This window comes from Pseudophryne corroboree, chromosome 2 (genome assembly GCF_028390025.1).
Source record: "Pseudophryne corroboree isolate aPseCor3 chromosome 2, aPseCor3.hap2, whole genome shotgun sequence".
NCBI classification, from domain to species: Eukaryota; Metazoa; Chordata; class Amphibia; order Anura; family Myobatrachidae; genus Pseudophryne; species Pseudophryne corroboree.
Window position 1 is genome coordinate 517,748,149 of NC_086445.1, and position 20,886 is coordinate 517,769,034.

The 20,886-nt window shown below is 45.1% G+C and overlaps 1 protein-coding gene and 1 pseudogene across 1 annotated transcript in view; both read right to left on the reverse strand.

Moving 5' to 3' along the window:
- The window catches only part of NHSL3 (NHS like 3), a 124,107-nt gene extending 104,200 nt beyond the window's left edge, over positions 1 to 19,907 (reverse strand). Inside the window, exon 1 of the mRNA XM_063954132.1 lies at positions 19,383 to 19,907. Coding sequence (XP_063810202.1) covers positions 19,383 to 19,557 — 175 coding nt within the window. The 5' untranslated portion in view covers positions 19,558 to 19,907. The remainder of the gene's footprint in view (positions 1 to 19,382) is intronic.
- Positions 4,456 to 4,575, reverse strand: LOC135052228 (5S ribosomal RNA; annotated as a pseudogene).
- Positions 19,908 to 20,886: the final 979 nt, after the last annotated feature.

Sequence of the window (20,886 nt, forward strand, 5' to 3'; positions counted from 1 at the left end):
CTGTGTGTATAAGCGCCTCTGCTACCTGTGGGTATTGTGTATATGAGCGGCTCTGCTACCTGTGGCCATTGTGTGTATAAGCGGCTCTGCTACCTGTGAGTATTGTGTGTATAAGCGCCTCTGCTACCTGTGGGCACTGTGTGTATAAGCCCCTCTGCTACCTGTGGGCACTGTGTGTATAAGCGCCTCTGCCCCCTGTGGGTATTGTGTGTATAAGCGGCTCTGCTACCTGTGGGCACTGTGTGTATAAGCGGCTCTGCTACCTGTGGGCACTGTGTGTATGAGCGCCTCTGCCCCCTGTGGGTATTGTGTGTATAAGCGGTTCTGCTACCTGTGGGTATTGTGTGTATAAGCGGTTCTGCTACCTGTGGGTATTGTGTGTATAAGCGGTTCTGCTACCTGTGGGTATTGTGTGTATAAGCGGCTCTGCTATCTGTGGGCACTGTGTGTATAAGCGCCTCTGCCCCGTGTGGGTATTGTGTGTATAAGCGGTTCTGCTACCTGTGGGTATTGTGTGTATAAGCGGTTCTGCTACCTGTGGGTATTGTGTGTATAAGCGGTTCTGCTACCTGTGAGTATTGTGTGTATAAGCGGTTCTGCTACCTGTGAGTATTGTGTGTATAAGCGGCCCTGCTATCTGTGGGCACTGTGTGTATAAGCGCCTCTGCCCCCTGTGGGTATTGTGTGTATAAGCAGCTCTACCTGTGGCCACTGTGTGTATAAGCGGCTCTGCTACCTGTGGCCATTGTGTGTATAAGCGGCTCTGCTACCTGTGGCCACAGCACCTTCGTATCTTATCTACAGTGCATTGCTGTTACTCATCTGGTACTTCATAATGCAGACACTAGCAATATATACTACACTCTACACTATGTTATTCATTGTGCCCTGCGGCCACTCTGCACGCCCTCACAAAGGCCTACGCCCCCTTGACAATCGCACGCCCTCCCCCCTTACAATATTTACCCACTGCCATTAAAAAAAAAAAACAGGTAATACTCCATATAATAACAATTATAGCACAGCTGAAGCCCGTGCAGGGGATAATGAATCGTAGCCCCTTGCAACTGTATTTTCTGTCTAACACCTTCCCTCTCTTTATCCTCTCCCTACCACCCTGCCTCTCCCTATCCTTTACCGATCGCACAGCGTTTCTGTACATTCCCTTTCTCTCCCCCTACGCCTCTCTATCTTATCTCAACCGGAACCCATTTCTGTATGCCCTCTATACTGCCATGCGTTTCTGATTCTGTTATCTACCGCCCTGCGTATGTTCAAAGGCGTGCAGAGGTTAACGGGGCGTAGCCCCTAACGACGGTGTGAAGAGCGCCCGTAGGGCGCGATGAATCACCTAGTATTTTATGTTTTGTTTATCTGTACTGCACAATATATGTAGCTACGGCTATATTGCACCAAAACCCTGGATTGGAGTGCTGTTTTCCTGGCCGCTGTGTGTTTGGAGGTGCCCATCTACCCCACACACACAGGATCTTTTAACTAGAAACAAGCTATTTGGTGTAATGGTTAGCTTTACTATCTCACAGCACTGAGGTCATGGTTGGATTCACACCATGGCCCAAACTGTGTGGCATTTGTATATTCTCCCCGTGCTTCTGTGGGTTTCCTCTAGGTACTCTGGTTTCCTCTCACAATCCAAAAATATATACTGGTAGGTTAATTGGCTCCTGACAAAAAAATTTACTCTAGTGTGGAAGTGTGTTTATGTACACATGTTTAGGACAAATTAGATGGGCCAAGTGGTTCTTATTTGCCACTGCACCATATGGACAATAAGGTCATTAAGTGTGTATTACTGGTAAGGGAGGTATGTGCCTTTAATTAAATTCTAACTGGCCTTATATGTGATCTTAGGCTGGGACCACACATAGCGGCCAAGTGGGTCCCATTCAGCGGGAGCCGCTTGGCCACAAGGAGACCGCACATGGCAGCCTATGCAGGCGCCCACACATGTGCGGCAGTCCCGCCGCTGTCGGATCCAACCGCAGCATGCAAGATTTCAATGTGAACACATACATTTCAATGTATGTGTTCACACAGTGCAGCTGTGCTGCACTGTGCTCCATTGAAATCCCGTGTGTCACTGGCCGGATCCTGTTCTGTGGTATCTCGCAGAACAGGATCCGTTTACACACACCCGCTTGGCCGCTATGTGTGGCCCCAGCCTTAGAGGTGTCCCTTCACAGTGTTACTATGAACCTAGAAAATAAGAAGTGTGGATTATACAGTTAATATGCACTTGTCACTGTTACACAGGTGGTATTAAGTGTATTTTTAATCACAGCGTGAGCCACTGCTTTTGTTTACTTTATATTTTTTACTTTGTGGTTATACACTGAGGGGTAAGAGTGTGGTTATCACATACAACAAAAGAGTACATTTTATTAAAGGACCTTTTTTTTCTTCATATTTTGAACACTAGGGGGAATTAAAATGTTTTGCGCTCCTGCATCCCCCCTCTAAAGCAGTAGTCAATTGTTTGTATCAAGTTTGCAAGTATTAAGACGCTTTATGTTGCTAATCCCAGTGCACTACAATGCATGTGCACCCCCACCTACTGGCACAAACAATTAATATCACCTGTCACTTTAGATGAGAGAGCAGGTGCAAGAAACAATTGAATTCTCCCCCTATATACTAAAACTGTATATAGTGTGTTCTGGTAAAGTGGACCTGCCACCTGTATACTGTCAAGGTATACATTTTGTAAGCTTAACTCGTATGGGGATTTAACAAACGATTTCTCTAGGAAGCGGTGCTTCACGAATATAAATCCGGTCTTGCTTCATTGATGTCACCCATTATTCTCAAATTGATAACCTGTTTCAGCCAGCAAAATGGATTCCTTCACAGTGCGAAGGTGACTGGACCATTTTAAAAAGATATATATTCCTGAGATCTGGCATTCTTGTCGCCTCTGCTAACTGAGAACCACTCCCTTTGCCACATAAACACTGTCAAAGATTCAAACATTATGTTAATCTGCAGGTCACAATTAACATGGCTGGTTCTGCAATGTTTTCCTCTCCAAACCACAAACATAGCTGAGTCAGAATTCTGAGATTAGGAGGGATCTGACACAGGCAGCACTTTAACTGACTCACATAATATGTGCTCGACATCAGAATCGTAACCCTGACAATGGCTGCTAAAACAAACATCCTTTTATACATTTATTAAAGAGCAAGTACAATATACACAAATTTATATATACACACACCAATCAGCCATTACATTAAAACATTAAAACCAACAGGTAAAGTAAATAACACTGATTATCGGGACAACCAGGACACTCATGAATTTCACAGGTTCTATGGCTGATTAAAACCAGGTAAAATGCAGGCTTGAATCAAGACAGCCACAGAACCTGTGTAATTCATGAGTGTCCCCGTTTAAAGGGAAAGTATGGTAAGTGCAAAGCTGGGCATGAACTATACCAGAGGTTCTCAAATGCGGTCCTCAGGGCACCCCAACAGTCCAGGTTTTAGGTATATCCATGGCTCAGCACAGATGGTTAAATTAAATTGACTGAGGTGCTAATTAAGTCGCCTGTGGCCAAGCATGGATATACTTAAAACCTGGACCGTTGGGGTGCCTTGAGGACCGAGTTTTAGAACCTCTGCACTGTACAATTATCTATCAGATTATCTGCCAGATCTGGCTGGTTGGAATAAAAATCTGGTAATGGATGAGCGCAAATGACAATCAACCATTTGCTTCCAAACACTCCAACCAGCCAGATCTGGCAGATAATTGTAAATTGAATAGTGTATGCCCAGCTTTAGGATCTGCGCGACATAAACCAAATTGGGATGGCTAGATGATTAGGCAAAGCATCTTCAAACCAGCAGGTCTTGCCGCGGTGTCCCCAGTATGAAGGTGTAAGTACCAACCAGTAACAGGGTCATGGGTGCCCTAGGCTAACTGATGCGTGTGGGGAGCGAAGGCTAGCCAACCTGACCCGACAGAAGAGTACAAATTGCTGAAAAACGAATGCTGGCTGTAACAGAAAAGTATGGGTTTAGACGTAGAGGAGTGGACAGCAGAAGACTCTTTGGGGAGCACTCAACTTCAGATGGACTTATAGGTTCAAATACAAAGAGCTGATAAAATTTGCATTTTTTTATTAGATATCATTAAGAATAATACGTCTATTAAAAGCATATATAAATATATACAATTTTAATAGCCCAAGGCTATGATATTTAGTATGCCGGACTAGTGGTCAGTATAACGTTGCAGCTGAGTGTTTCTTTTTTTGTTGGTATCCGTATACTAGAATTTTATGACCATCATTTTTCCTGCGCATATACCATTGGGAAAAAGTTTGTTGCGGGGATTTAAATCATAGGTCACACCATAATGGCTCAAATACTGTTTTTTTTTTTTAGTAGTATTTCCTACCGTAGGCATATATCAGTGGCAGGTGGTAGTAAGTTGCAGTACCTGGGTATTCCTGGGTAGTCTCCCATCCAAGTACTAACCCGGACCTCCACTGCTTAGCTTCCAAGATCAGATGAGTTTGGGCATCTCCATTGGGGTATGGCTGCAAGAGACTACCTTTGACCCTGATTCATACGGGTGGCAGCCGTGGTCAAATGTATATAGAAGTATAACGTGTATACCTCACGGAACGGATATCACATCAGAATTTTTCACAGAATTGTAAATCATATAACCCTCAATGTGAGTATGGTCCTTCTGAAAGTGTTGATGGCAAATAGCGGTAAAATGTCACAAGTTGTGAGTGTGCGCAGAGAATTCAAAGAAAGTTACTGTATCTACTAGTGGTGTCTCACTTCTGCTTTTCTTCCATCTTGCAAAGAGGTATAGGGTGTAGAATGAGAGTTAAAAGTGAGGCACCGACAACAGGTTGGGAAATAAGGCAAAGTAGAGCTATCAAGTATGCAGTGACAGTCACCGTCTGTCCTGTTGCTGTTGTACTGCAGGACTCATGCAGCATATGGCACGCTCGTATATAGGGGGTCATTCCAAGTTGATTGCTCGCTAGCAGTTTTTAGCAGCCGTGCAAACGCATTGTCGCCGCCCACTGGGGAGTGTATTGTCGCTTTGCAGAAGTGCGAATGCTTGTGCAGCAGAGCGCCTGCAAAATGAATTTATTCAATTTTGGAATAAGGCTGTAACATATGTAACAGGAGTCTTGCTAGAATGTGCTCTGCTACAAAAATTCCACCTGCGACCGACTCCAGGCTTGTGCAAAAACAACAAATACCTTTTATTCAGGTTGCTCAAATCCAAAGATACACATAAAACAAAGATGACTGTCTTTAGTATAAACAACCAGGGAGGTTAGGCCCTGCCTCACTCCCTCTTACTTAATAAGGAACCCTTTCATGTCCCGGCATCCTGACACTAGTGCCCCAGTTTTTCGGATCCCACTGTGCCTAGCAGGCCTATCACCTGGACACTAACTGCCTTTAGGAGCCCTGACTCATGGGAGAGACTATGCTTTAAACCCAGCGAAGCAGCTTCTTGGGCTAAGAAGCCTATAAGACCTGCTCTGGGCCAAATGGACGGGAACCTGGTCCATCCTCACTTCCCACCTACCCCCAGGACCCTGTGTGTAGCTTACAGGTGGCAAAGTATCTCTCCTGCTACATACCCTTTACCTCAGCTTTTCGTGGCTCAGAAAAGCAGCATGTGACATTGGCAGAGGTATAGGGTGTAGAATGAAAGTGAGGCACAGACAACAGGTTTGGAAAAAAGGCAAAGTAGAGCTATCAAGTATGCAGTGACAGTCACCGTCAGTCTTGTTGCTATTGCATTGCAGGACTCATGCGGTGCGAATTATGTAGCATACGGCACGCTCGGATATAGGGGGGTCATCCCAAGTTGATCGCTCGCTATCAGTTTTTAGCAGCCGTGCAAACGCATTGTCGCGCCCACTGGGAAGTGTATTGTCGCTTTGCAGAAGTGCGAACGCTTGTGCAGCAGAGCGCCTGCAAAATCTTTTTGTGCAAAACAAGACCAGCCCTATAGTTACTCTTCGTGTGTGTTGAGTCTAACGACGGAGGGGCGGCTTTTGACGTCACACACCCGCCCAGCCACGCCTGCGTTTTTTCAGCCACGCCTGCGTTTCACCAAACACTCCCTGAAAACGGTCAGTTGCCACCCAGAGACGCTCACTTCATGTCAATATCCTCGCAATCGGCTGTGCGTTTGGAATCATCGCTAGAACCAGTGCAAAACCACAAAGGACTTTGTATCCGTACGACGCGGTGCATACGCATGCGCAGATTAGCTGTTTTTTTCACTGAACGCTACGCAGCGAATGACTGCAGCTAGCAATCAACTCTGAATGACCCCCCATAGTTGCTGGTGTATTCATGTCCAGCTTAGTAAGTGATATACAGATGTATGCCATAATCCCCTTATTCTAATGCCACCATTCATATGCAGGATGTTTACGTGGTAAAAGATATTATACATACGTGGGATGTCCACAGTGCATTTACAGTGTATAGCGCTTGATCTCAAAAAGTATATATATTACAATGCAGTCGAAATTATATCACAGGAACAATTCTCATTGCTATCACATAGAGGTAGTGTATAGTAGATTCCCCTTGTCTATAATAATATCAACATTCGTCTATCTCCATAAAGTATGGTATTGTATATAACAGGGGACACACTAAAAATATGTATTGCTGCTGATATATTCCAGGTATACCGCACCAGAGTTAGGTTATATATCTGCTGCACTGCACACGCTAAAAATAGGATTTTAATACCTACCGGTAAATCCTTTTCTTAGTCCGTAGAGGATGCTGGGTTCATCATAGAACCATGGGGGGTATAGACGGGATCCGCAGGAGACATGGGCACTTTAAGACTTTGAAAGGGTGTGAACTGGCTCCTCCCTCTGCCCCTCCTCCAGACTGCAGTTATAGGAACTGTGCCCAGGGAGACTGACATTTCGAGGAAAGGATTTATTGTTAAACTAAGGTGAGATTCATACCAGCTTACACCTCAAGCACGCCGTACAACATGGCATTCAACAGAACACAAGCCAACGGCATGAACACTTGCAACAACAGGCTGACTATAAACGTAACACAACATGTGTGTAACCACAACTAATAACTGCAGATATGGGGGGTAATTCCAAGTTGATCGCAGCAGGAATTTTGTTAGCAGTTGGGCAAAACCATGTGCACTGCAAGGGAGGCAGATATAACGTGCAGAAAGAGTTAGATTTGGGTGGGTTATTTTATTTCTGTGCAGGGTAAATACTGGCTGCTTTATTTTTACATTGCAAATTAGATTGCAGATTGAACAAACCACACCCAAATCTAACTCTCTCTGCACATGTTAAATCTGCCTCACCTGCAGTGCACATGGTTTTGCCCAACTGCTAACAAAATTCCTGCTGCGATCAACTTGGAATTACCCCCATAGTACGCACTGGGACGGGCGCCCAGCATCCTCTACGGACTAAGAGAAAAGGATTTACCGGTAGGTATTAAAATCCTATTTTCTCATACGTCCTAGAGGATGCTGGGGTCATCATAGAACCATGGGGTTATACCAAAGCTCTAGAATGGGCGGGAGAGTGCGGATGACTCTGCAGCACCGATTGACCAAACTTAAGGTCTTCATTGGCCAAGGTGTCAAACTTGTAGAATTTTGCAAATGTGTTTGACCCTGACCAAGTAGCTGCTCGGCAAAGTTGCAATGCCGAGACCCCCGGGCAGCCGCCCAGGATGAGCCCACCTTTCTAGTAGAATGGGCTTTCACCGATTCCGGTAACGGCAATCCAGCCGTGGAATGAGCGTGCTGAATCGTGTTACAGATCCAACGTGCAATGGTCTGCTTGGAAGCAGGACACCCTACCTTGTTGGGAGCATACAGGACAAACAGAGCCTCTGTTTTCCTAATCTGAGCCGTTCTGGCGACATAAAATCTTCAAAGCTCTGACCACATCCAGAGATTTTGAATCAGCGAAGGCATCAGTAGGCACTGGCACCACAATAGGTTGGTTCATGTGGAAAGAGGAAACCACTTTCGGTAGAAATTGTTGACGTGTCCTCAATTCAGCTCTATCTTCATGGAAGATCAAATAAGGGCTCTTGTGAGACAAGGCCGCAAACTAAGACACCCGCCTTGCAGATGCCAAGGCCAACAGGATGACCACTTTCCAGTGAGGAATTTCAACTCCACCTTCCGTAAAGGTTCAAACCAATGTGATTGAAGGAACTGCAACACCACATTAAGATCCCATGGTGCCACTGGAGGCACAAATGGAGGTTGGATGTGCAACACGCCTTTCACGAAAGTCTGAACTTCTTGAAGGGAGACCAATTGTTTCTGAAAGAAAACCGATAAGGTCGAAATCTGTACCTTAATTGAGCCCAATTTTAGGCCAGCATCCACACCTGCTTGTAGAAAATGGAGAAAACGTCCTAGCCGAAACTCCTCCGTAGGAGCCCCCTTGGATTCACACAAAGAAACATATTTTCTCCAAATATGGTGGTAATGTTTAGATGTTACCCCTTTTCTGGCCTGAATAAGTATGGGAATGACTTCACTGGGAATACCCTTACGGGCTAGGATTTTGTGCTCAACCGCGATGCCGTCAAACGTAGCCGCGGTAAGTCCTGATACACGCACGGCTCCTGTTGTAACAGGTCCTCGCGCAGAGGAAGAGGTCAGGGATCTCCTATGAGTAATTCCTGTAGATCTGGATACCAAGCCCTCCTTGGCCAGTCTGGGACAATGAGGATCGCCCGGATATTTGTTCTTCTTATGATCTTTAGAACCTTTGGAATGAGAGGAAGTGAAGGGAATACATACACCGACTGAAACACCCACGGTGTCACCAATGCATCCACTGTAATTCCTTTAGGGTCCCTTGACCTGGAACAATATATCTGAAGCTTCTTGTTGAGACGAGATGCCATCATGTCTACTTGAACTCCCCAACAACTTGTCACCTCTGCGAAGACTTCTTGGTGGAGACTAGAAACAAAATTTTCCCCACAAAGTGGAGAAGGTAGAGGCGCTGATATTGAAATATTATGCATTAGTAATTAAAATACAAGGTATATCAATATAAACAATTAGTATTTATTAAATCACTATGTTCTGAGGAAGCCGCCGATTGGACCGTAAGGCGGGGAAACGCGTAAACCAGCATCTACACGTTACTAGCCGGCTTCTATTCATTCCCCTATATTGGGGAGAGGAACCTGACTCCGTTGCCCTGCAAAGAAACGAGGTGTCCGAGGAGGGGACAGTGCCTGCTGTGTGGCCCGTGTGCGGCGTGCACTCCGACACGGAGAGCAGTTGAACATTTACCGCTACACTGTGCTTTACCTGGAACATTGCTGCTAAAAAAGCTTTTATACTGCTAACAACTAGCACGATATCAGAGAGAGGAGATTGGAGGCTCTTATGTGATATGCCGATTGAGATACATCTAACAGTAGCAGATTGCTAATTAACATCATCGGTGAGTTACTACTATCCTTTACCATCCCTCATCAATTATAAATAAAAGACTTTTACTATACCTCTGGATATGTCCGCATATAAAGGAACAGCTACCAGCGGCCGGGAGGATTGTATATAAAATCATGGTTGGGCTTTTTCTTCTGGTGAAACAAATTTATCAGCATTTGGACACTTTAAAACCCCTATAAAGGACACCTATATTTTAGTAGTTTTTTTCTGAACGTATTAAATGTGTTTGTTTTAATAGTGGGGCATATTATATTTTATTCTTTTTACCGGCCGGTAATTTATTATATATTGATTTAATAAATACTAATTGTTTATATTGATATATACCTTGTATTTTAAATTACTAATTCATAATATTTCAATATCAGCGCCTCTACCTTCTCCACTTTGTGTGGAAAATTTTGTTTCTAGTCCTACCATTAGTGGGAAGAGCTTACCCACTTGAGAGGCGGCAGGTATTTAAATATTGTCAGCTGGCGCTGGGTAATTTCTATATACATATATACATTTCTTGGTGGAGACCCCACTCTCCTGGATGGAGATCGTGTCTGCTGAGGAAGTCTGCTTCCCAGTTGTCCACTCCTGGAATGAAGATTGCTGACAGAGCGCTTGTATGCTTTTCCGCCCAGCGGAAATTCCTTGTGTCTTCTGCCATTGCCACTCTGCTTTTCGTTCCGCCCTGACGGTTTATGTACGCTACTGCTGTTACATTGTCCGACTGGATCAGTACAGGCAGATCTCGAAGAAGATATTCCGCTTGCAGAAGGCCGTTGTAAAGGGATGCGGTCAGGATGCCGCCGGACGGAATCCCGGCGGTCGAAATACCGACGCCGGAATCCCGACCGCCACAATCCCGACATATTCTCCCTCCGTGGGTGTCCACGACACCCATAGAGGGAGAATATAATAGTGTGCCGAGCGAAGCGAGCCCGCAAGGGGCTTCGTTCCGCTCACCACCCGTCGGGATTGTGTGGTCGGGATTCCGGCGTCGGTATTTCGACCGCCGGGATTCCGACCGGCGGCATTTAGTACTGATCCCGTTGTAAATGGCCCTTAACTCCAGAACATTTATGTGGAGACAAGTTTCCTGACTTGACCATCTTCCTTGGAAGTTTTCTCCCATTGTGACTGCCCCCCAGCCTCGGAGGCTTGCATCCGTGGTCAATAGGATCCAGTCCAGTATCCCGAACCACGCCCCTCTAGGAGGTGAGAGCTGTGCAGCCACCACAGGAGTGATACCCTGGTCTTGGAAGACAGGATTATCCTCCAGTGCATGTGTAGGTGTGACCCAGGCCACTTGTCCAACAGGTCCCACTGGAACACTCTGGCATGGAATCTGCCAAACTGAATGGCCTCGTAGGCCGCAAACCATCTTCCCCAGCAACCGAATGCATTGATGGATTGACACTCTTGCTGGTTTCAGAATTTGTTTGACCAGACTCTGAAGTTCCAGAGCTTTGTCCACTGGAAGAAAGACTCTCTAGTTCTGTGTCCAGTATCATTGCCAAAAACGACAACCGCGTCGTCTGAATCAACTGTGAGTTTGGCAAATTTAGGAGCCAACCATGTTGCTGAAGAACTGTCAGGGAGAGTGCAACGTCTTGCACCAACTGGTCCCTGGATCTCGCCATTATCAGGAGATCGTCAAAGTATGGGATAATCGTGACTCCATGCTTGCGAAGGAGAACCATCATCTCCGCCATCACTTTGGTGAAAATCCTCTGAGCCGTGGACAGACCAAATGGCAACGTTTGAAATTGGTAATGACAATCCTGAATTGCAAACCTCAGGTAAGCCTGATGCGGAGGATAAATGGGAACATGTAAGTAGGCATCTTTTATGTCCACCGACACCATAAAATCCCCTTCCTCCAGACTGGAGATCACTGCTCGGAGAGACTCCATCTTGAATTTGAATTTCTTTAGGTAGAAATTTAGGGATTTCAGGTTAAGGATTGGTCTGACGGAGCCATCCGGCTTCGGGACACCAAACAGGCTCGAATAAAAGCCTTCTCCCTGTTGTGACTGGGGAACCCTGACGATAACTTGATTTTGACACAACTTTTGTATTGCGTCGCAAACTACCTCCCTGTCCGGAAGCGAAGCTGGTAAGGCCGATTTGAAAAAACGGCGAGGGGGAACGTCTTGAAACTCCAGCTTGTACCCTTGGGATACTATTTGTAAAACCCATGGGTCTAGGTCCGAACGAACCCAAAACTGACTGAAGAGTTTGAGACGTGCCCCCACCGGTGCGGACTCCCGCAGAGGAGCCCCAACGTCATGCGGTGGAATTGGCAGAAGCCTGGGAGGACTTCTGCTCCTAGAAGCCTGACAAGGCTGGTGATCGTTTACCTCTTCCTCTAGTAGCAAGGAAGGAAGAACCTCGGCCCTTTCTGTATTTATTGGGCCAAAAGGACTGCATCTGATAGTGATGCGTTTTCTTTTGTTGTGGGGGAACATAAGGTAAAAAGGATGACTTACCCGCGGTAGCTGTAGACACCAAATCATCAAGGCCGTCACCAAATAAGGCCTTACCTTTATATGGTAGAGATTCCATACTTTTCTTGGAATCAGCATTCCATTGGTGTATCCACAAAGCTCGTCTAGCTGAGACTGCCATGGCATTTGCCTTAGATCCCAAAAGACCAATATCTCTCGAAGCTTCCTTAAGGTATGTTGCAGCATCCTTGATATAACCCAGTGTCAAGAGGACCAGCGTCACTGCACCCTGATGGAGAGAAAATGGCGCCGAGTGAGCTGTGAGGATGAAGCTCAGCCCCCTTAATGGCGCGCTTCCGTCCCGCTTCTTGTATGATTATACTGGCGGGGGTTTTGAGACAGTGCCTCGGCACTAATGTCCCCTCTTGCCAGATGTCCACTGAGGATTTATTAACTGCCCAGGGCGCCCCCTCCCCCTCCCCTCCCCCCCCGCACCCTGTAGTGCTGCATGTATGTAGGAGCTTGGCGCGCAGTGTCCGCGCGCTGCGGTACCTCAGATAAATGCCGTCACTGAAGTCTTCTTTTCTTCATCTACTCACCTGTCTTCTGACTTCTGGCTCTGAAAGGGGGTGACGGCAGGCTGCGGGAGTGAGCATCTAGGCGTACCCAGCGATCAGCACCCTCAGAAGCTAATGGTGTCCTGTAACCAGAAGCAGAGCTCTTGAACTCACTGGAAGTGGGTCATACTCCTCTCCCCTAAGTCCCACGAAGCAGGGAGACTGTTGCCAGCAGCCTCCCTGAACATAAAAAACCTAACAAAAAGTATTTTTTCAGAGAAACTCAGTAGAGCTCCCTGCAGTGCGTCCAGTCTCACTGGGCACAATTCTAAAACTGGAGTCTGGAGGAGGAGCATAGAGGGAGGAGCCAGTTCACACCCTTTCAAAGTCTTAAAGTGCCCATGGCTCCTGCGGATCCCGTCTATACCCCATGGTTCTATGATATCCCCAGCATCCTCTAGGACGTATGAGAAATAGGCATATATCTTGTGACACACTCACGTTGCCCAAAAGGATTTCTGGGTTTACACTGATGATCATTATCTTCAGAGGACCATTACCGAACACAACTACATTATCTTAAAACACTGCAGCTCTCCCCACTCTCTACCTTATGGCAGAAAAGTGTCAGAGCACCCAGTGCATCGCAGCTTGCTGCATAACTGAAGACCAGTCACAGTGCCCATGCTGACTTTAAGTGCCTCCAATGTGCACTGGACCATGAAGCAATAGAAGAAGGTGGCCTGGTCTAATGAATCACATTTTCAATTACATCATCTGAACAGCTGGGCGCATGTGTGTTGTTTACTTGGGGAAGAGATGACACTAGAGCAGAGGTTCTCAAACTTGGTCCTCAAGGCACGCCAACGGTCCAGGTTCTAAGTATATCCATGCTTGGCTACAGATAACTTAATTAGCACCTCGGTCAATTTGATTTAACCATCTGTGCCGAGCCATGGATATACTTAAAACCTGGACCGTTGGGGTGCCTTGAGCATTTGCACCCTAGAGCATTTGAGAGCCTCTGCACTAGGGTGCACCATACCTCACAATATGATCCTCCCCAGGAGGGACAGAATGCTCTGCTCCTGGACTTCCCTCTTTATTTATGAGTGCCATCACCTGTGGTGAAACACCTTTCTTATCCATTAACCTGTTCAAAACAGGTTCCAGAAATCATATGTTAAGAGAGAAGTCCAGAAGCAGAGCATTTTGTCCCTCCTGGAGAAGGACATGTTGGGAGGTATGGGGTGCACTATGGTAAGAAGGCAAACCAGCGGAGGCAGTGTGACTCTGTGCAATGTTTGCTGGGAAACCTCGAGCCTGTTACCTTGACATGTACCACTTAAAACATATACCATTTATCAAACGTTGTTGCAAACAGTACACACCTTCATGCCAACAGTATTCCCTGATGGAACTGACCTATGAAACATTCCTCTACCTATTTCAGCAGGATAATGTGCCCTGCCACACTGCAAATGGTATCCAGTCTCTAGGTCGACCACACCTAGGTCGACAGTCATTAGGTCGACCACTATTGGTCGACAAGCATTAGGTCAACAGGGTTTCTAGGTCGTCATGGTCACTAGGTTGACATGACAAAAGGTCAACATGAGTTTTTCACCATTTTTTTTCTTAATTTTCTGAACTTTTTCATACTTTACAGCCCACGTGGACTACAATTGGGAACGGTAACCTGTGCTGAGCGCAGCGAGGCACCTTGCCCAAAGCATGGCGAGTGGACACTGTGCAGTAATTGGGGTTCCCGGTCACTCTACGAAGAAAATGACACCATTATTTTTTTTAAACCCTCATGTCGACCCTGCACATGTCGACTTAATGTGTGTCGACCAGTAGTGGTTGACCTAGACACTGTCGACCCTATGAACCACACCCCTGCAAACATTGTTCAGGAATGGCTTGAGGAATATGACAAAGCAGGTGCAAGAAACAATTGAATTCTCCCTCTATATCAGTGATGGCTAACCTTGACACTCCAGCTGTTGTTGAACTACATGCCCTGCTACAATTTTGTTATTTGGCCATGCTAAAACTGATGCATGGCATGCTGGGATGTGTAGTTCAACAACAGCTGGAGTGTCAAGGTTAGCCATCACTGCCCTATATACTAAAAGGTGTTGACTTGGCCAGATCTGAATCCAATCAAGCATATGCTGGAAAACAAGTCCGAAACATTGAAGCACCACCTCGCAATTTCCGGGAATTAAAGGACCTGCTGCTTGCGTCCTGGTGCCAGATACCACAGGACACCTTCAGAGGTCTTGTGGCATCAATGCCTCAATGGGTCAAAGCTGTTTTGGTGGCACAAGGAAGAAGTACACATTATTAGGCAGGTGGTTTTCATGTTATGGCTGATGGGGGGTATATATCATTTCTCTTTGATTTTTCAAAGACCATGTAATATTAAAATGAACACTGTACATAAAATAAGTTTTTTTGTTTTGTTTTTTTACTTAAATATGTATCCTCTTTTAATGAAGTGCATGACTATTAGAAGCACTTCTCTAAGAAGGCAGCGTTTGAGTGATAGTTTTGCAGATTTGCCATTACAAAATGCAATGCGTGCATCAATTGATTCATACACAGGGGGAGGATAACACAGCAATTTTTATACAGTTGCAGTTGAATGTCAGGGCAATTTATGTTTCATCCCTAGTTCACATCTGTAAATTGGAATTGTTTAAATGTATCCTACAAGATTCCCGGTGGAAACACTGTTCATTCCCTTGTCTGCTCTTTTAAAAGACAAAAAAAAAAATTGTTCCCGACACAATGTCATATCTATGGAACTTTGGGGCAGATGTACTAAGCCTTGGAGAGTGATAAAGTAGAAAGAGAAGCTACCAACCACCCAACTCCTAACTCATTTTTCAAACACAGCCTGTAACATGGCAGCTAGGTGCTGGATGGTTAGTACTTTATATCACTCCAAAGTGTAAATTTACTAAAGCTTCTAAAACAGAGAATTGGTGATGTTGACAATAGCAACCAATCAAATGCGGTCTATCATTTTCTAAAAGGCAACAGAGAAATGATAGACAGTATCTGATTGGTTGCTACGGGGAACAGAACCAATTTTCTGTTTTAGAAGCTTTAGTTCATTTATCCCCAAGTCTTACATTATCTCTACTGAAAATCAATAACTAGGATAAATACTTTTGTATTAGCAGTAATTTAACTTTCTGTAACACAGTATGACCAAATCGTATTACTAATCTTAAATATATGTCTCACAACTCACTTTGAGAAATGTCAACAAGACAGCTGTCAGGAAGACCAAACAAAGTCGAATAACTGATTAAAGCCGGGTACACACTAAACAATGGGGCAGATGTATTAACCTGGTGAAGGCATAAGGAAGTGATAAACCAGTGATATGTGCAAAGTGATATACACACCAGCCAATCAGGTATCTGTCTATACGTGTGCCTACCCCCTAACAACAATAGTGTGCATATGCTGATTTGTGTTATGACAATGGAGACAAACTGATGTAAGAGGTACAATTACTTATCCATTTCTGGAACAACTTTTGAAAATAAACTCCCAGCTATACGGTTAACAGAACACTTACTTGCTGAAAGTGTGAACTGTGATACCACACAGATACACTCAGCATGTGGTGCAAAGCTCCGGGAAAAAAGGGTGTGTAACAAATGCAGGAAGGAAAGTGCTTCTGTGTCACGTTGGACAATTTAGAAAATATGGAAAATCCCATACGTGTGTGTTACTTTATAAGTGTAACCATAGAACATCACATTGTGTTCTCCCACACAAGGCTGTTAAAGTATGGTGTATCCACAGTTGCTATCACCCCCAGGCTGTATAATTGTTTGTAACAATAGCGTTGCAAAACAGAATCCTAAAGTATAAGCATGCATCTCTGACAACTTGTCTGTATTAATATTTGTTGTATTCCACATATAATTGAGAAGCATGCACTTGCATATTTAGCATGGGTGTACCTTGTGCCACCCCTCTACTTGTGGGACCCTAGCAGCCATGAGTCCAATAATCACTTCAGATATGTCAGTGTAGCACTCTTGGCCTCTACTTTCCTCCTTTCACTGAATTATTCATGCCAGTGGACAGCAGAGTGATGACCTACTGTAACTAGCGTCCTGATCCAACTGCGGGATCCGGTCACTAGGCCGACATAGAAAAAAAGTCGACATGAACTTTTAACGTTTTGAACTTTTTCATACTTTGGAATCATTCATACTTGGTATTGTGCCAAGCGCAGCGAAGCACCTTGCCCGAAGCATGGCGATCGAAGTGGTGCACTAATTGGGGTTCCCGGTCACTTTACGAATAAAACGACAAGAAAAGAAAAGAAACACGTCAACCTAGTCCATGTCGACCTATTTCAGGTGTCGACCAATAGTGGTCGACCCTATGATCCACACCCTCCAACTGCTTCCATCTTAAATTGCATTTATTTAAGGGATGACTGTAGGATGCAAGCATTTCTTTTGCACTGAGGCCTACTGTATTTTTAAAACTCCCCTAACAAAGCACGTTTTGCATTAATCAGTACAGCCTGCTGTGTTGGGATGATCATTCTTCATATATCATGTAAAAAGTGTGTTAAATTTAGAGGAAAGATGATATGTTTAGGAGTCTAATGGAGCGCTCCCCTGCTCCATTAGACTCTACCCGACCTTGCAAAGCCTCAAACGGGCACTGAAAACCCACCTATTCATCAAAGCATACCCTCCCGATGCATAAACTAGTCCTGAGCTGCTCCTCCATCCCCCTGCCTTGACAATCTTTGCTTTGCTAAGCATCAGGCTACCTCCTGCTTGCACCTCATGTCATCTGTCTGTCGCCCCTTCCCACTAGATTGTTAGCTCTTCAGAGCAGGGCCCTCTTTCCTCTTGTCATTAAAGCCCTCTTCTCAACACATTTCACTCACAGCTCTCTCTTACTCAGCGACCATCTTTACCCGCATTTTCTCCTGCTGGTAAAGGCTCATCTCTATCTATGGCCGCCAGCCCCAAGTAGTACGCCGATTACTCCCTCGCTACTTACATCTAAGCTGTATTATGTATTGAGACTTGTGGTGCTCTTTGTTACCTGCACTCTATTTTTGTTATTTATTTACTGTAATGTTAAGGTCTGTCTTCCTGTACTGTTCTATTGTATGCCCTTTGTACGGCGCTGCAAAACATTTGTGGCGCCTTATAAATAATATCTAATAATAGTTCTGCTATCATAGTTCTCACTTGCTGTAAGTGACAGCTGTTTATATGTTATGATTTAACTGAAGCAGATACTTATGTATGTGTGTATATGTAAAATATTAGGCCTTCATTCCCTACAGAAAAAAATAAGCTGCAAGAACATTATGGAATGGCCAGCCCACAGCAGTATCTATGAGCTTAGACAACATGTCATGGCCCAACCTAGATAGCTGTATTATAACAGCATGCACAACATGTACAAACGTGAACATGGATCTACGTTGCCTCAGGTAGGCTAACTACTTACATATTCCTTAGTAATCTGAGGTTTTGAACTCATGGCATACACACATCCGTGCCTTCTGTGGTAGTGTGCACAGCAGCCAGCTCTGTGGGTATAATTGCTTAAGAAGAACCACCAATATTTGTGCTGCCCTTGTCCCTAACCATTTCTCTTTATGGTATTTTTAAGACATTTGGGTGAAGGCGGTAATGACAGCACCCCAGTGATTTTTAAAGGGATCCTTTAATTGTAATTTTGATTGTATTATGATCCTATTAACAGAGTCCTGCATAATGTTGTTGCTTTTATACATAAATGATAACAATAATACATTCATCATAGAAAGATGTTCATTGTATAGTGCTGTAATACACCCATGTGACTCCTGCTGAAGGTTATTACAACAAAATAAAGCAAGCGTAATTAAGTCAAGTGTGCAGTTTTCCTAGCACTGTTTTCAGTGTGTGCATGTGCAGTCTCATGATATTTCTCTGCAAAGTCACTCTATAAGAGTCACTGGAGAAAGCCATTTTGAATGTCCTTTAACCTCAGTTACGTATGCTTGTGCTTTAACAGAAATTGCTTAGATAACTACATATACAAAACACATTGCTAAACATTGTAAATAAGCAACTATTTAATTATAAAGTAGCTAAGCCAAACTTAAATGTTTTATTCATATTTGTATATACGGTTTTCAAACAAAAAAATGTTTTGTACGTGTGAGATTGGGTTCTGGCATTTGGGGTGTTATATCAAAGTAAAATTTGTATTCTATTTCAAAGACAGGATGATCAATTTCATCCAGGCCTTGTACAATAGTGCCATCTGTAAATAAAGATCAATTCTGGCGTTTATACTGTATACGTAATAAAATGTCTCATCAATAATGGTTAGAACATGGTTAAATGGCAACATAATGATTCATGGGAGAATTGAAAAACTGCTGGTTCATTTCTCCCAGTAGTGGCGAATAACTCAGTATAGGCACCAGTGTGAGGCCTGGAGCCTGGTACTGCCCACCCTCCTAGTTGTATTATCAGATTCTGCTACAGAAGAAGCAACATTCTGAGTTGCTCTTCCAAACTATACAGAACAAGTGCAGTTTATGCGCTGCTGACCAGACTGCTGCCTTCACGGTCAGGCTTTCCCCCTGGAGATACACAGCAGCAGGGAGCATAGTATCGGAATGTAGTGCCTATTGCACTAGGGTGCGACGTATATCACAATCAAGAGCAAACTGTACAGTCCCATATGGCGGCATATACATAAAAGCAATGAAACACCTGCCACCCATCCTGTCCGAGTACCCTCCCAAATGCCAAGCACCCTATGTGCAATGCTCAGTGCAGCCAGCAGCAGTGCGCCGCCTCCCATCCAGCGCTCTCACCTTTGCTCTCCTGCAGCTTGGCCTCTGACTTTTTCTTTTTGCGCCCACGTAGCCAGCTTAGTGCCCGCCGCAGGGTGCCAGGTTTGTGCTTTTTCTTCTTGGGCTCTAAAGCGCCCGGTTCTGGAATAGGGGGCAAGGGGTCATGGTCTGGCGGGAGGGCGGTCTGAGCAGACATGTTTCAGATGGTGGGGGGCATGGTGGCACTGAGGCTCCCAGGCTGATGCATCGGCTGCACAATTCCAATTCGGGCGGCGGCTCCCTGGACCAGTGTCCGTGTGTGATGCGCGATGTGCTCCACGTGTCCGGGGCTGCGCTCTAATCCTCCCCGAGACTGCAGGCTTCGTCTCCCCGGTTGCCCCCCCACCCCAGTGTCCCGCCGGGCTCTCACTCTCCAGGAGTCTCCCCGCTAGTTCTCTCCGGGCTCCTCCTCCCACCGCTTCCGCATTCCAGCCCCGGAGGCGGAGCCCGGCACACCTGGGACACCGGGGACATCACGCCTGGGACACTATGGCCTATCTCCTCCTCACCTTCACTTCCAGTGCTAGCAGCGTCCCGCAACTGCGAGATCTGCCCCAGAGGCCAGTGACTGCACCCGGGCACCACTGCAGGCTCCCCTTATCCCACTGCTTCCCTGCCATCCTGTCCTGCATGTGCAGGCTGCCCAGTATGTAACACAGACCTATGTATCGCTACAGCTGTCAGTATACACTATACAGTACATGCATGCACAGTCACACACCTCACATAGGAGTGTTCTGTAGGCGTGCACCATGATATATTAATCATATTTAAACGTATAGGTCATTGTAGCCATAGTTTTACCAGAATTTCAACAGATAAGGGTTAAAATGCGGGTTAAGGGCTGTGTCCTATTAACCCATTGTTTTCATGCTCCTCCTCCCTCAGTAAACACGACCCGTTGTCATAACATTGGGCTTGTCCTAAAATCTCTTCCAACTACATTAGACAAAGTTAGAAGAATAGCACTACTGTCTGGAGCAGAGAGAGGAGGGGGGTAAAGTACAGACAGACCCACACAACACACTGCGAGGTCACACAGATACACACAATTGTGACACATCACTGGAAAGTTGTTTTGGGTGGATCATTTTTAAAAGTTGACTTTAGAGATATAAGGGTCATAAAGCTTTATCTTATCACATGTGTCGCAAAAATAAGTTACATAGATGTAACACAATCTAGAATCTATAGACACAATGGTCTCTATTAATGGAGCTCCAATATGTACATTACCAAACAAGTTACCACTGCAGATCACTCATTTTAAGCCTTTCTGTGAAGCAATCTGAAAAAATAGATGGCCCCTACCAGGAGCAAATGCAGTTTTCTTAAAGGGGCATTTCCAAATATACAAATGGAAAGACTAAAAAATGTTTGCAAAAATAGCATAATATACAGTATTATAATATACATAATATACAGTATAGTGCAGTACCGTACACATCTTGAGATGCCTGCATTCAGCATCCCAAACATCTGTGCC